This window comes from Budorcas taxicolor, chromosome 22 (assembly GCF_023091745.1).
Source record: "Budorcas taxicolor isolate Tak-1 chromosome 22, Takin1.1, whole genome shotgun sequence".
Taxonomy (NCBI): Eukaryota; Metazoa; Chordata; class Mammalia; order Artiodactyla; family Bovidae; genus Budorcas; species Budorcas taxicolor.
In genome coordinates this window covers 36,191,550-36,208,440 of record NC_068931.1, presented here as the reverse complement: position 1 = coordinate 36,208,440, position 16,891 = coordinate 36,191,550, and the positions used below count along the sequence as shown (strand labels likewise).

The window sequence follows — 16,891 nt, the reverse complement described above, 5'->3', positions numbered from 1 at the left end:
TTTGCTTTAAGTGAAAAGGTTTAAGATTTCTTGGGTCTGGTTTTACAAAAATAGAAGGAAAAAAAAAATCATCCTACCAATCAAGACAAGTTCAGCTAAAAGTCATAGTAACCTCAGGGATCAGCTTAGTCATCATTATTACTTGATTCTTTTAGCAGAAAAAATTCTGTGTAGTATTTAAACAAAAATAGTTCCAATTAATTCAAAGTACAGGAAGATGTTCTTAAATTTTCCATCACACACTGATACCTAGACATTGAACTGTACTTTGAAAACAAGCAGCATGCTGAAATACTTCCTTAATCTTTTTAAAAAACACACTTGTCATAAATTAGTGTAATACAAACAGTGCTGCAGCACTGTGCAGTATCTGCTCTGCAACAAAAGTTAAAAAAAATCAGATAGCCCTGAGGTGGTTTAGCATCTTTCTCTTGCTCAGTGTGAGCCTATTAGAGAATTCACACTGTGCTGAAGCTAATGACGGTAAAATGGTATCAGACTATTTTTATAACCCTTAAAGCCTTTATTCTAGATAATCATTGTTTTTAATGATAAAGCCAGAATTAAATGAAACAGAAAAAATAGGGCGAACTAGCTTACTCAGCATTTCTAAAATGTACCCTGTCTAAGCCACATCCAAACCAGAACACAGCACATGTGTGTTTATTTAGGAGGGTTCAGTTAATCTACTTTAGGCAGGAACTACACAGTTTTAAAAAACATGAATGCAGAACATTTATTGTGGCAAGATATAAAACTTTAAACATTCATAACCACACTAGGCATTAACATGACTGATGGGTGTTACCCAGCTTGCTCAGATATGGGGAAATCGTTCTATATAATTCTTGAAATGCACTGACCATTTTCCTAAAAACACTATGAAATTTGAATTAATATAAATTCTCTTTCCTGTCTTTATTCAAAATCACTACATGTACAGACACCCTCAGCAAGTCACCCAAACCTAAGGCCTTTTACTACTAAGAGAACAACACAGCTCTTATTTGCCAGTGGCAACATTCTTAAAAGTTAATGGATAATAACCAACAGATCACTAACAGGTTTTGACCTAGATCCTTCGCCTTTACAGCCAAGTGAACTTTTACCTGGGTGTAAATATCCTTCAAACAACGCCTTTAAAAGCACTCTAGACAGCCATTTCCATTTTAATAGTCGGGTGAGGATTGTAGCCTTCAATGTGAAAGTCTTCAGCCTTGAAGTCATCGATTGTCTCAACTTTTCGAAGGATTTTGAGCTTGGGGAAAGGCCTTGGTTCTCGCTGAAGCTAAAAACAACATAAGACCATTATTTTCCCAGATCCGTACGCCCTGCTTTAATTTTTGCTCCCTATGTCCCTCATGAAACAAATCACAGTATTTTACCAGGAAAGTATTATTTTGCAGGGGTGGAATACCGAAAATACCTCGTCCCTCGTTACTCAATGCTGCTGACCCATTCTCTCACCCCGTGGAGAGTGAAGGGTGATTAGTGGATCACATGGTGTCAGTAGCCTTGGTGGTTCGCTGGCTTTAAGTTCTTAAATTTGTTAAAAACAGGGCACGGTTTTTTACTTAAAGAAGTAGTTACAGGATGTCTACTTGAGTCCCATGATGCCTAGCCCAACTGTCCCTGGCAGAAAGGACAGGGAAAGAGGACACATGTTGACAACTAACAGGCATAAAGCCAGGACTCCTGGGCTGGACAGACAGCAGCAAGGAGGACGAGGACACAGGGCATGCCCTCCTCCTCTGTCAGCACGACTGGAGTATCTGGATGAACCCTGGGGTCACCCTCTCCCAGATCTAACCAGAAGGGGCTAAACGTTTCTGGTTCAAGCTTTTTCCTTCGGAGTTCATTAAGCACAAACACTCCTTTTTTAAAATTGCCACTTCAATCATCCTTTGTTGAAAATAAACTGGCTTAAAGGCTTAAGAAGAGAACACAGGTAAAATATTCTGATATAAATCATACCAACGTTTTCTTAGGTCAGTCTCCCAAAGCAATAGAAATAAAATCTAACTTACAAGCTTTTGCACAGCTTGTAAGATGTGCAAAAGGAAACCATAGAACTAAAAGAATCTACAGAAAATATTTGTAAACAATGGAACTGACAACGGCTTAATTTCCAAAATATACAAACAGCTCTGTAATACACTCAACAACAAGAAAAACCCAGTTTCAAAATGGGCAGGTGACCTAAAGAGACAGTTCTCCAAAGAAGATACACAAATGGCCCAAAGGCACATGAAACAATATTCAACATCACTAATTAGAGAAATGCAAATCAAAGCCACAATTAGGTACCACCTCACACCAGTCAAAATGGCCATCATTAAAAAGTATAACAAATGCTGGAGAGGGTGTGGAGAAAAGGGAATCTTTCTATACTAGTGGTGGGAATGTAAACAGATGCAGCCACTGGTGAAAACAGTATGAAAAGTTCCTCAGGAAACCAAAAACAGAATTACCATATGACCCAGCAATTCCACTCCTGGGCATGTATCTAGACAAAACTATAATTCAAGGATACATGCACCCCTGTGTTCACAGCAGCATTATTCACAACAGCCAAGACAAGAACACAACCTAAATATCCATCGACAAGTGGATAAAGATCAGGTGTGTGTATGTGTATATATCTGCACACATATATACACACACACACGTACACACAGAATGGAATACTACTCAGCCATAAAAAAGAGTGAAATGCCATTAGCAGCTACATGGATGGACCCAGAAATCATACTACGCAAAGTCAGAAGGACAAATACCACGTGACGTCACTTCAGTGTGGGATCTAACACGATACAAATGAACCCATCCCTGAAACAGAAACAGTATCATGGACAGAGAAGAGGCTGGTGGTTTCCAAAGGGGAAGGGAGTGGAGGGCTGGGACTGGCAGGTACAAACTGGTACACACAAAATGGGTAAACAAGAACCTACTGTACAACACAGGAGCTACATTCAATATCCTAGGGCAAACCATAATGGGAAAGAATACATACATGTGCAGCACCTCACAACACCCGTCACGTTTGGTGTCTGTGGCCACAGAGGCCCATCCGCCTGGTCCCTGCCTGTCCACCACCATCCACAAACCTGGAAGCCTGTCCTCTTAGTTCCATCAGAGCCTGGAGGAGAACATCTATTACAGGAGGGACCCCGCCCATGTGGACAAGGTCTCAAGAGAAGGTACCAGACCCCAAAGAGTGACGGGTACATTTCTTACCTGAGTCTTCAGCGGCTCGATGTGATTCAGGTAAATGTGTGCATCTCCCAGAGTGTGTACGAAGTCACCTGGCTAAACCCCACAGAAGAAAGCGAAACTGTCAAGGCGTTAGTTCGAGTTCCTTTATAACACCTCATGTAAAAAAACGTGAGCATGCAGACATCCCAAAGCTCTTCACAAAGAAATTTAACCAGTATTGCTTTTGAGAAAAGTTGATCCAAAGTCATATTAAATGCTCCAGGCAAGTCAGTGAGCAGTTCCTTCATTTACACAGATCGCATCTAAAGACTACAAAGAGCTGGAATTCTCGGCCATCCGTTCTCCCACGTGACAGGACCTCACAGCCCCATGTTCTAGGCTGGTCCCCACCTCCACCCCACCGAGAGCAGCCCACCTTCAGGTCCGTGATGTGTGCGATCATGTAGGTGAGCAGGGCGTAGCTGGCAATATTGAAGGGCACACCCAGGCCCATGTCTCCCGACCGTTGGTACAACTGGCAGGACAGCTCCCCATTCACCACGTAGAACTGGCAGAGGGCGTGGCATGGGGGGAGGGCCATGAGAGGGAGATCTGAGGGGCCAACAAGCAGAGTCAGGAGAGGAGGTGGTTTTTAAGGAACACAACTGTAAGCAAAGCAAAAAGCAGCAGAAGCCAGCTCTTACAGCAGAGATGGTGAGAAGAGCCACTGGGCCAGTGACCCCCACGAACCATTCCCACCCCAGGGATGGCATAAGGCTGATGGAGACCTGCCCATCACCGTGAGACCTCTGTAGGAGTACAAGGACTGCTGAGGCCACCCGCTCTCATCCGAGCTGAAATGAATCACTTGGGCCACCTCCGTGGCACCAAGCCACAAGTACAGGGGGAATGAATTCATTTGCAGGGACCGTGAGACTGGTGACTCAGGCACACCCTCCTGTACTCAAATTGCTATCATTAATGCAAAAATTCCACTCAGGCTATTTACTGCACCTCGGGAGAGCTTAACTTTACAATTGTTTAAAAGGTTCATAATAGTGAGGTGGAGGCAATCTGAAATTCCAACTGTCCCAATTTAAAATGTTAAGTTTTCATGGGTCTTTTTATAATTAAAGCCCATAAACACAAATTAATTTCATCTGGGCCCAAGCTCGCTCTCTGAAGGTAAAAACACGGCCACTTGGGACATAGCCAGGGTCACACGAGCAGCTGGGCAGCCAGGGACAGTTCCCAGGACCACCTCCGACCCGGTGCCTCTGCTCAAGGCTCAGTTAGGACATGGGAGGATGACTGGGGCGCCATCAACCTTTTGGATTCCAAGCACACAGGATGATTCTTCTGTCGTTAGGGTTGGTTTTGATTGTGTCGATCACTTTTTGCAGTTGATCTACTCCTTGACCTGAATAATCTGCAGAATTGGCAAAAACAAGAGACCACCACACATGTGAACCTTGGTACCCCGGGAGAGGGCCCCAGGTCACTGAGCACACGGTCCTCCCCGCAAGGCCCCGCCGGCCCAGTCACACAATATCCAGTTAACAGTACTGATGTCTCCTTCTTTGCTGGGTTGAGTCTGGGCTCCTAGGTCTGTCCTCTGGAGCCATAAGTCTATTTTCCCACTACTTAGGAGACTTTTAAAATACTTGGCCAGGGTGTCCCTCTTCCCCCTTCTCCTATCGCTAAACCTCCTTCATCCTCAACAATCAGTTTCTTCCAGCGGTCCCCATGGGACACTGTGTCTGTACCATCAACAATTCTTGTCCCACTTCACTGCCAGGCAGGGCTGGATCTGCAGTAGATAGAATGTTTCCTACCCTACATGGTCCAACAACCGGTGATGAGGATTCTTTTTTGTCATCTAGATACTAGCCTTCCAACACTCCCACCAAAAATTAAACAGCTAAACAGCTGCTGACCTGTAAACATCAGGAAACCTCTCTATTATATACCACCCTGTACTTTTCTCCCATGTCTGTTCTCTGAACTTGCCGCCTCCTGGAGTGAACTGGAAGCTGAGATATGCGAAGCCTCCCATCTCTATGGTTGAATGTCTGTTTGCTGGAGGCTGACTATGCTCGAGTCCAGGAGTTCTTAATTTGAGGAAAGAAAGCCCTGTCACTATCACAGTTCCAGAGAAGATTTTAAAAAGATGACCTGTAATGGAACAGTTTTGTATCTTGATTGTGCTGATGGCTACATAAATCTCCATGGGCTGAAACTGCACACAAATTTGCAAAGCTGAAGAAATCTGTTAAGTGCTGTGGGTTTTACCAACGCTAATTTGTGTGAGAGGTGGTGCCAAGTGACAGAGCGGGGTAGGCGTCCAGGAGGGAGATGTTTCATCTCCACCCCAGCAGGGTGGGGAGGAGAGAGCAATCAAGACGGGTGCTGTCACATCAGCACCACCGGCAGCGTGCTGGGTGGTTCAGTCTTGAAAAGGAAGATCAAGGTGACCACAGGACAGTCAGTCCCTGGGACTCATCCCCAGATTAAAACTTCCAACCTGCCTCCAACACAGCAACCGACCACCCACCAGGTCACTGTCTGCTGATGAACAAGGTAGAGAAGATGCCCAGACCCACAGGTGCTGACCACCTGGTGTGTGACCCGACCCGACCCTCCCCCAGAATCCGAAGCAGCCCCTCACAAGGTCCAAGTTATATATCCATTTCCCCATCATCAGCTTCCTATCCCCCAGGCTTCACTTGCAGCCACAGAACAAACCCAGGCTGTGAGAGACACTCAGGAAATCCAAGGGCCCCCTCCAGCTCCTCACCTGAATCCATATCTTTGTATTCAGCCCCAAAATGCCTCCACTGGAAGCCATAAACCGGGCCCAAATCCCCTTCAGCTCTGTTGGAGAAGCCCAAGCCATCCAAGAAGTCTCGGGACCCATTGGCATCCCAAATTTTCACTCCCTTGGAAGACAGTTCCTTAGCGTTGGTGGATCCCTGTAAGAGACACGGCATCCCGTGAATTCCAAGCCACAAGTGGGCCTGTGCTGACAGATGGGGGCAACACCTGACACGCTCCATCACTAGGCAGGCTGGTCCCAGCCCAGACTTCCCAAAGACCCCCGGGACAGTCTGATCCTTCTTTGCAATTACTCCCTCAAATCTTTTTTCCTATTCTACTCAACCAAGACTTCTAAACATCTCCAAGTCCTTTCATTGCTCCCATCTAACAGTTCTGCTTCTTAACTAAATGTGTCTTGTGACTAAGTGTAACTCCCCAGAATGAATTTACTCCACACTCGCAACGTGTCTGGTGTATCTTAGACCTGTTATATAGGATGTTTCCACTGAGAGGCCTGATCAGTATTAGCTTTTCTGTCAAATATGTCAGTCACGTATCTTTACAAGTACCACTGTCAAGTTATGTTTATCAACAACATGTACTTGCAAAGTTAAGGTGTGGGTTCTTAGCGGGTTTTGGGTTTTTTTTTTGGTGGCAAGTATAAGCTTTATGTTCCTCTTATGTATTTCATCTCATTAGAGTTGGCCCATGTATCCTGATGGTGCATCCAGGTCAAGACCCCATTTGGCCTCTGGGTAGGATGTGCTGTAATGGTTACAAGCAGGCAGTGAGGCCACACACACGGGCGCTAGGCCTGCCGTCTCCTCACTTCTCCTCTGACCAGCTCCCTGATCCCTCCAGCCTCAGCATCTGCACGCAAGAAAGAGCACAGTAGTAGCAATCACCACCCACATTACTGCGAGGAGCAGATAATACCAGCAAACGCTTGGCACTCAACAGATATGAACCAAGGCACAGACTGCATCTCCCCATCTCGCCCAAAGACCCCAGCTGAAGTGTAGGTATGCCAACTCCTCTATCTTGAGTCACCCATGGAGTGACTATGAGGCGGGTCTGCTGTCTTCCTGGTGAGGACTCACTAGAATCCTGCACTCCAGCTTTATGATCAAACAAGCGCATGACCTCTATTTCTGAGCATCTCAGTTCCTCCCTTTCTGTCGTTGAGTTTGTACTAATTATTTTCACTTCCAGTGACTCATTTCTTGTTCGCTCATGTTGCCTCAAAAGTCTCCCTCCCCATCCATTCAGCCTAGGCTCTAGCTTGTCTGCAAACATCCTCTTTCTGAGATCTGTATCCAAACCTAAACCTTTTCTAAAATGCGTTGCGGTCTCAGGCCTGCTTTGGCCCAAGACGATACAAGCCACAGAAGGAAGCCCAACCTCGAGCCCAGCCCAAAAGAGAGCCCATCTCTTTAGGCACCCTGTGAGCAGTTTTGGCCAGAGTCTCAGAACAGTGAGATAAAGGGGAGATGAAGATGAGATGAAAGGGAGACACAGGTGTGGCACCATCACCATGCTCAGCTTATTACTCAAGAGCCTTCTAACTTACCCCCCAGGAGAGCACAGCGGGGATCTATATTCAGTCAGCAATCTGTGTGGCACGCCGTGTTCCAGGGGACACAACAGCAGACAAGAGAAATTCTCTGCCCTCATGGAGCTTATAGTGCTTTTCTAAAGGTCAAAAAATCTTATTTTAAATAAAAAATTTTTTAATGATAGTATTTTATTCATTTGTCTGCCTTCTCCCTTGAAGGGGGTAAATGGGGAAGATCTTATATATAAGATGGGGCTTCTCTCAAGAAAAACAAAGGAGGGGTGGGGGTAATCACGGTTTTAGATCGGAGGCAGGGAAAACTCACTGAGTAGAGAGTTGAAGGTGAGGGTGCTACATGGGGGTGGGGATTCCACGGAGCAGGAGTGGTGAGTACCAGCCCCAAATGGGGACGTCCTGGTGTGCTCAAAGATCAGCAAGGAGGCCAGGGTGAGAGGAGCAGAGCGAGCGTGACTCTGGCTAAGGCCAGAGCAGACAGGACTGTAAGGACCTTGAATAAAACAGGAGCCACTAAGGACTTTAGGCCAAGGAGTGACATGATGCGCGCTTAAAAGGATTTCGCTGGTGCTGTGCTGACAACAGATTATTGACTTCCAGTAGCAGCAACTTCTTTACCTTGATAAACCACAGCAACTCCTCCAAAACACCTTTCCAGAAAACACGTTTGGTTGTCAGCAGAGGAAATTCATCTGGAAAACAGTTTGCCATGTAATTTCAAGATGAGAAGACAAAACATGCCATCCAACTTTTTCTGTAAAAAGAGAGGACATGCCCCAGGACAGAAGGCCTGGGAACTGACTGCAGAGGAGTTGGAAACCTGTGACTTCTGCCACGCAGGCACTCCCGGATCAGAGTGGGGTTCCCAAGGCTGCAGCCCCAAGTCAGTGACACACTTCAGGTGAGATCACCCACCTACACCCCTTGACCACCAGGCACAGGAATTTCACACAGAGAGATGGGGCGGGGAGGCCCATGTGGACAGGGAAGGAGCCAGCAGCCACTACCCAGTCAGTGCGAACCCTTCCCAGAGATTTGAAGACAACACACAGAATGTGCCCTAGGACACAGCCTGAAGGCCCCTACTGCATGATTATCCTGCCAGGGAGAACGGGCTCACAACCAGGAATAGCAGATACCGCCCTGGCTAAAAGTGAATCCGTTCAGTCGCTCAGTTGTGACCGACTCTTTGCAACCCCATGAACCGCAGCATGCCAAGCCTCCCGGTCCATTACCAACTCCCAGAGTCCACCCAAACCCATGTCCATCGAGTCAGTGATGCCATCCAACCAAGTCATCCTGTCATCCCCTTCTCCTGCCCTCAATCTTTCCCAGCATCTGGGTCTTTTCCAATGAGTCAGCTCTTCACATGAGGTGGCCAAAGTATTGGGAGTTTCAGCTTTAACATCAGTCCTTCCAATAAACACCCAGGACTGATCTCCTTGCAGTCCAAGGGACTCTTAGTTCTTAAATATTTGCAAAGAAACTTCACCTTTATTTAAATATTTTTAAAACTTTTGTTTCCTTTTTTCTTTTTGAACTTATTTTGTATTGGGGTATAGCCAATGAACAATGTTATGATAGTTTCAGATGAACAGCAAAGAGATTCAGGCATAAATGTATCCATTCTCCTCAACCTCTGCTCCCATCCAGGCTGCTCCCTAACACTGAGCATAGTTCCATGTGTTACATAACAGATCCTTGTTGGTTATCCATTTTGTATGTGGGAATCCTAGTTCCCCCTATAACAGCATGAACGCCATGCCCCCTGTAGTGTACGGTGTCTTAAACAGGGAGGCCCAGGGAAGCCCCCAACCTTTATCTTTTAACTGAACTAAAAATAGTTATCTGTTTAAATACCTGATATGCACAATCCTATCTGATCCTCAATACAATCCTGCTTGAGGCTCCATTAGTCAGTCAGTCAGTCCAGTCACTCAGACATGTCCGACTCTTAGCGACCAAATGAATCGCAGCACGCCAGGCCTCCCTGTCCATTACCAACTCTTGGAGTTCACTCAGACTCACATCCATCGAGTCAGTGATGCCATCCAGCCATCTTATCCTCTGTCGTCCCCTTCTCCTCCTGCCCCTAATCCCTCCCAGCATCAGAGTCCTTTCTAATAAGTTAACTCTTCGCATGAGGTGGCCAAAGTACTGGAGTTTCAGCTTTAGCATCATTCCTTCCAAAGAAATCCCAGGGCTGATCTCCTTCAGAATGGACTGGTTGGATCTCCTTGCAGTCCAAGAGACTCTCAAGAGTCTTCTCCAACACCACAGTTCAAAAGCATCAATTCCTCAGTGCTCAGCTTTCGTCACAGTTCAACTCTCACATCCAGACGTGATCACTGGAAAAACCATAGCCTTGCCTAGACGGAACTTTGTTGGCAAAGTAATGTCTCTGCTTTTGAATATGCTATCTAGGTTGGTCATAACTTTTCTTCCAAGGAGTAAGCATCGTTTAATTTCATGGCTGCAGTCACCATCTGCAGTGATTTTGGAGCCCAAAAAAATAAAGTCTGACACTGTTTCCACTGTTTCCCCACCTATTTCCCATGAAGTGATGGGACCAGATGCCATGGTCTTCGTTTTCTGAATGTTGAGCTTTAAGCCAACTTTTTCACTCTCCACTTTTACTTTCATCAAGAGGCTTTTTAGTTCCACTTCACTTTCTGCCATAAGGGTGGTGTCATCTGCATATCTGAGGTTATTGATATTTCTCCCGGCAATCTTGATTCCAGCTTGTGCTTCTTCCAGCCCAGCGTTTCTCATGATGTACTATGCATAGAAGTTAAATAAGCAGGGTGACAATATACAGCCGTGACGTACTCCTTTTCCTATTTGGAACCAGTCTGTTGTTCCATGTCCAGTTCTAACTGTTGCTTCCTGACCTGCATACAGATTTCTCAAGAGGCAGGTTAGGTGGTCTGGTATTCCCATCTCTTTCAGAATTTTCCACAGTTTCTTGTGATCCACACAGTCAAAGGCTTTGGCATAGTCAATAAAGCAGAAATAGATGTTTTTCTGGAACTCTCTTGCTTTTTCCATGATCCAGCAGATGTTGGCAATTTGATCTCTGGTTCCTCTGCCTTTTCTAAAACCAGCTTGAACATCTGGAAGTTCACGGTTCATGTATTACTGAAGCCTGGCTTGGAGAATTTTGAGCATTACTTTACTAGCGTGTGAGATGAGCGCAATTGTGCGGTAGTTTGAGCATTCTTTGGCATTGCCTTTCTTTGGGATTGGAATGAAAACTGACCTTTTCCAGTCCTGTGGCCACTGCTGAGTTTTCCAAATTTGCTGGCATATTGAGTGCAGCACTTTCACAGCATCATCTTCCAGGATTTGAAACAGCTCAACTGGAATGCCATCACCTCCACTAGCTTTGTTCATAGTGATGCTTTCTAAGGCCCACTTGACTTCACATTCCAGGATGTCTGGCTCTAGGTGACTGATCACACCATCGTGATTATCTGGGTTGTGAAGATCTGTTTTGTACAGCTCTTCCGTGTATTCTTGCCACCTCTTCTTAATATCTTCTGCTTCTGTTAGGTCCATACCATTTCTGTCCTTTATTGAGCCCATCTTTGCATGAAATGTTCCCTTGGTATCTCTAATTTTCTTGAAGAGATCTCTAGTCTTTCCCATTCTGTTGTTTTCCTCTGTTTCTCTGCATTGATCGCTGAAGAAGGCTTTCTTATCTCTTCTTGCTATTCTTTGGAACTCTGCATTCAGATGCTTATAGCTTTCCTTTTCTCCTGTGCTTTTCGTTTCTCTTCTTTTCACAGCTATTTGTAAGGCCTCCCCAGACAGCCATTTTGCTTGTTTGCATTTCTTTTCCATGGGGATGGTCTTGATCCCTGTCTCCTGTACAATGTCACAAACCTCATTCCATAGTTCCTCAGGCACTCTATCAGATCTAGTCCCTTAAATCTATTTCTCACTTCCACTGTATAATCATAAGGGATTTGATTTAGGTCATACCTGAATGGTCTAGCGGTTTTCCTTACTTTCCTCAATTTATGTCTGAATTTGGCAATAAGGAGGTCATGATCTGAGCCACAGTCAGCTCCTGGTCTTGTTTTTGTTGACTGTATAGAGCTTCTCCATCTTTGGCTGCAAAGAATATAATCAATCTGATTTTGGTGTTGACCATCTGGTGATGTCCATGTGTAGAGTCTTCTCTTGTGTTGTTGGAAGAGGGTGTTTGCTATGACCAATGCATTTTCTTCACAAAACTCTATTAGTCTTTGCCCTGCTTCATTCCATATTCCAAGGCCAAATTTGCCTGTTACTCCAGGTGTTTCTTGACTTCCTACTTTTGCATTCCAGTCCCCTATAATGAAAAGGACATCTATTTTGGGTGTTAGTTCTAAAAGGTCTTGTAGGTCTTCATAGAACCATTCAACTTCAGCTTCTTCAGTGTTACTGGTTGGGGCATAGACTTGGATAACTGTCATATTGAATGGTTTGCCTTGGAGATGAACAGAGATCATTCTGTCGTTTTTGAGACTGCATCTAAGTACTGCATCTTGGACTCTTTTGTTGACCATGATGGCTACTTCATTTCTTCTGAGGGATTCCTGCCTGCAGTAGTAGATATAATGGTCATCTGAGTTAAATTCACCCATTCCAGTCCATTTTAGTTCACTGATTCCTAGAATGTCAAGGTTCACTCTTACCATCTCCTGTTTGACCACTTCCAATTTGCCTTGATTCATGGACCTGACATTCCAGGTTCCTATGTAATATTGCTCTTTACAGCACCATACCTTGCTTCTATCACCAGTCACATCCACAACTGGGTATTGTTTTTGCTTTGGCTCCATCCCTTCATTCTTTCTGGAGTTATCTCTCCATTATGATCTCCATTTTACAGGCACCAGGAGGTGGTAAGTCTGCATCAAACAGCTGAGAAAAAGTAAAAGCTTATCTCTAAATTCAGTAACTATTCAGCCGACTGTACAGGTGATACTCATGTAACAAGGGCAGTCTTCAAGCACCTACATTCCCTCCATTTGGGGGATCATTTCCTCCATTTTGAGCACATGAGGAAGCTGAAGATAGGCGAAGATGAACGATAGCACCCAAGTCTAAGCATAATGGCTGGAGTGAAAATGATATCTGCGGCTCATGGGAGGCTACCATGCAGGAGCTACAGGAAGGCGAATCCCTCGACTCGAGACAAAACTCCCCAAGCTGTCCAAGCCAATCTGGTCACAGCAGCTCCGGATTTTCCAGTCTCGGCAATGGGTGTGTGGCAGAGGGTTTCTGCCCTGACCTGGGTGCACCTCCTTCAACAGCTGGTCTCCCCACTCACAACCACCCTCCACACCTATTTCACGGACGTTTGTCTGAGGCCGACCCCCATCCCACCTCTTTGTCCCCTGACAGTCTGGCACTAACAACTTCCAAGACACATTTCTCCCCAGGAAAGTGAAAGTCCTTCAGTCGTGTCCGACTCTTTGCGACCCCATGGACTAATATATACGGTCCATGGAATTCTGCAGGTCAGAATACCGGACTGGGTAACCGTTCCTTTCTCCAGGGGATCTTTCCAACCCAGGGCTCCCGCATTGCAGGCGGATTCTTCACCAGCTGAGCCACCAGCGAAGCAAATAAGGGAATTCCCTGGAGATCCAGTGGTTAGGACTCCCCACTTTGGCTGCTGTGGCCCAGGTTCTAAGAACTCGCAAGCCTTGTGGCACGGTCGCCCCCACCCAAAAAAAAAGAAAAATTAATAAGAACTTCTCGGATTATCGCGTTTCTGTTTCAAGATTAGGGAGAAAAGCTGGCTCGCTGGACCAGATGGGAGAACTGTCAGGAGCCCCAAGTTTCCGCCCCTGCTTCCCAGCGGTCTCCTCCCACCGAGGCCCCGCCCACGTCATCTGGGCTCCAATTTTTAAAAACAAAGCGGAAACAGTCAACGCGGAGGGAAGAGGAGTGGCGAAAAGGGGGCCCTGCAGTCAAGGCCTCGGTCAAGCCCGGGCAGATCCTCTCGCGCACTCTAGTCTGGGGATAGCGCTGCAGAGCCAAGCCCGCTTAGGGGAGACAGCATACCGGGGTGATTAAGAGCCAGAGGGCCTGCTTTTACCTCCCAGCTCTGTCCGTCCAGTCCGTGTGACCTTATCCAAGTTCACGTCTAGAGTCCGAGCCAGTTTCGGCGTCTGTAAAGTGGGGCCAAAGCCATTCCCCTTACTCACGCTGCAGAGGTTAGGGCTAAACGCCCGTCGCTTGGCCCGGCCTGTCCGCAGCGCTCTCCCCACCGCAGCCCCGCGCGCACCGGGCCCGCCCGCCCCCGTGACGCGGCTGCCTCACCTCTCAGGTTGTACCGCGCCTGCATCCCGAACACCGACAGGGTGCCAGTGCCGGTGCGGTCATCCTTCCGGAAGCCGCAGCGGAGGATGTGTTCTATCTGCCCCAGGTACTGCAGCTCCCCGTGCGGCGGCGGCGGCCGCGGCTCGGCGCTCTGCTCCTGCACGGCAGGCGGCGACAGTGGGCGTGACGGCTCGGAGCCGGCGGCAGGCATAGTGCTGGTTGCGGGCGCGGCGGCGAGGGCCGGACGGCGGCGGGAACGGCCTCCCAGCGCTTCCCAGAAATCACCTTTCCCGCCACAGCGCGAGACTCCGCCCCTTCCGGTGGCGCTTCAGTGACGCAGGCCCCAACCGATCCCGCGAGAAACGGCTCGTTGCGTCCGGAGAGCTCGCGGGGCCTTGGGCTAAGAACGGTGTCACCTTCCCCAATGCCTTATATTCCATTTTAAAACTGAAGAACCCTTGGCCTAGAGAGAAATTCTAAAGCTGTGTCTTGGTGTGTTGCCTGAGAAAAGCCACTCTCGTTGGAAAGACTCGGGGTCGACCGCGCCTTTCCGTGATCAAAGGAAGCCTGAAATAATTTCCACGTGTTCATGAAATCGAAAAACAAAACCCTTTCTTTGAGATGTTTCCTGCAACTGAGGGGGACTCCTGCAAGTGATTTGCATTTCTATTTTCCCGCATCCTCACTCAAGGCTAGCAGCTGGAGCAAATGGATTAAGGCAGCTTTTTAAGTTAATGACAGCCAGCCCTTTTCAGTTTTGCATACCAAATTTTTCAATATTAGTGAAATGTTTATGATATAAACTGATGGGTGTGAAATATTTGATAATGCGTTTAAAAGGTACTAATACATGTACATGCAACAGCAGTCTTGAGTCAACTATGTCTTGAGGGTATAGTAAATGCTCAATAAATTTCTCGTTGCTGCATCTGGGGTTAGGAAGAATGAGATGTGGGCTCTGTATGAAACATACGATTTATTTCCGTTCAGTAAAGTCGATGGTTTTTCTTTCTTCTTCCTCCTCTCATCTCAATTTTATTGATAGACATTAAAGATAGACAAGCAAGATTCTTGAATCTTTCTGCTATAGGGCACTTCTCAAACTCAAGGTTAAATTTTTTTAACAGGAAAACATTCTGGGAAGACTAATACCCTCAGGTCTGCTTAATCTGCTCAGCGAAAACAATGTTGCACTTTTTTTTTCCTTTGATCTGTGCCTCTGGCTTGAGATCTCAGTTCCTCAACCAGGGTAGGAAGCTGCCACAGCAGTAAAAGCCTGGAATCCTAACCCACTAGGCCCCTAGGGGACTCCCAGCATTTGTGTCTTTACAGGGCACAAAACCTATATAAAATAAATCCAATCCTGAAGACAGTTTACAAAATAGCTGGCCATTTGGGTTAATCAGAAGGAAAAACAAGCACTTAGACTAGACTAAGGGAGTGTTTCAGGGAGCATTTTGGGAGCCTCAGAGTTGGAATGTTCTTGCTTGTTTGGTTGTATGTTTGCTCACAAATGGAGAGGGAAATGGCAACCCACTCCAGTGCTCTTGCCTGGAAAAACCCATGGACGGAGAAGCCTGGTATGCTACAGTCCATGGGGTCGCAAAGAGTCGGACACGACTAAGAGACTGCACTTTCACTTTGCTCACAAAGGGTAAACTGTAATGCACAGGGAGCAGCTGTTTTAAATAATTTAATCTATTAAATCTATTTAATCCATCACCTGCTAGGTTGACTTTCCCTCCATCAACCAGATTCATTCTTCCCCTCTCCCCAGCACCTTCCCCATCCCACCCTGCCACGCCCATACCAGTGTAACCATAGTGTTCAAGTCACCTGTAAGTGCTTTGGGGCTGATGGTCTGGGTTGTGCTGTTTGGATGGGGTGGATGTGGTTGTGCTGTCTCCAGATGCAGTGGGCCTTCTTTCTGATGGTCATTTGGGAAGAGAAGGCTCTGTTGAAAACTTGATCTCAGAAAACAGGCTTCAGACAGGGATGGGGACTCATGTTGTCTGCCTTAGCTTGAAAGCGCCCCTGGGTGTTAGAAGCTAAGATGAGGTGCAAAGGCGTAGTTTTCCAGCAAGGGATGGTGCTTCATGTCAATTACTGCAGGACTGTTGATACCGGCGGGGGGCCAACTAAATGTAGGCATTCTTTCCACCCCACACTGACCCAAAATGTCTCCACACATTTCCAACCATGTGTAGGATCCCAGACAGGAAATCTCCCAGATTGTCTGGTTGCAGTTACTCTTATGTGTTTACTTCCCTTTTTGTTATTTTGAGCTATTTAGTTGCTCCCTGGAGAAGGGAATGACAACCCACTCCAGTATTCTTGCCTGAAGAATCCCATGGACAGAGGAGCATGGTATGGGGTCGCAAAGAGTTAGATACAACTGAGGAACTAACACTTTAGTTGCTAGACTAGAATATCACTTATACCACAGGGTGAATCTCAGGATACAAGCTTAGACTCCCCGGCCCGCAAGGAGGTTCCTCTTCCATTGTGTTTGCTTGGAGGATCTTGGTTTGATGATAATTGAGAGAGCCTGGTTTCTTTACTGGTGACTGCTCCGTAAATGAGTGATCCTTTCATATAAGCACATCATTCATTCATCCAACAGCATTTATAGCACAGTGCCTCCCAGGCATCACCAAGACAGACAAGGTTCCTGGCACAAGAACTGACACTCTAGCCCAGAGGAGCAATGGGAAATCCCTGAACAAGACACCTGCAAAGAATGACGGGTGCAATGATGATTGTATAACCAGGTTCAGAAGGACTACTTTTGATCCCACCATTAGGAGAAGTCTCCTTGAGGAGGGTCACATTTGAGCTGAAACCTGAAAAGAGAAACAAAACCAGCAAGGGAAGATCTGGGGAGAGAACCGTCCAACTTTGAATGCATTATACCCTCAGCTTTACTCAGCACTTGCATCTATAAAAGCACAAAACAAGGATGATAGGGATGCTGAATCCTATCTCATTCTT

At 46.5% G+C, this 16,891-nt stretch overlaps 1 protein-coding gene across 1 annotated transcript; it reads right to left on the bottom strand.

The window, feature by feature from the left end:
- Positions 1-720: 720 nt before the first annotated feature.
- On the bottom strand, positions 721-14,152 carry TYMS (thymidylate synthetase). The gene is made up of 7 exons (XM_052660484.1): positions 13,901-14,152; positions 8,201-8,274; positions 5,993-6,167; positions 4,523-4,624; positions 3,632-3,807; positions 3,238-3,309; positions 721-1,288 (listed from the first exon to the last, which is right to left on the bottom strand). The coding sequence occupies exons 1-7, from the start codon at positions 14,109-14,111 to the stop codon at positions 1,151-1,153; spliced, it is 948 nt and encodes a 315-aa protein (XP_052516444.1). The 5' UTR covers positions 14,112-14,152; the 3' UTR covers positions 721-1,150.
- Between the last annotated feature and the right edge of the window lie 2,739 nt (positions 14,153-16,891).

Excerpts from the sequence above, each read along its gene's own strand:
- TYMS (XM_052660484.1), bottom strand. The coding sequence starts at position 14,111 with ATGCCTGCCGCCGGCTCCGAGCCGTCACGCCCACTGTCGCCGCCTGCC. Across the intron at positions 6,168-8,200 it reads AGTTGCTGTGGTTTATCAAG|GGATCCACCAACGCTAAGGA; the intron begins GTAAAGAAGTTG and ends TGTCTCTTACAG. Across the intron at positions 3,808-4,522 it reads GTGTGCTTGGAATCCAAAAG|ATCTCCCTCTCATGGCCCTC; the intron begins GTTGATGGCGCC and ends TTGGCCCCTCAG.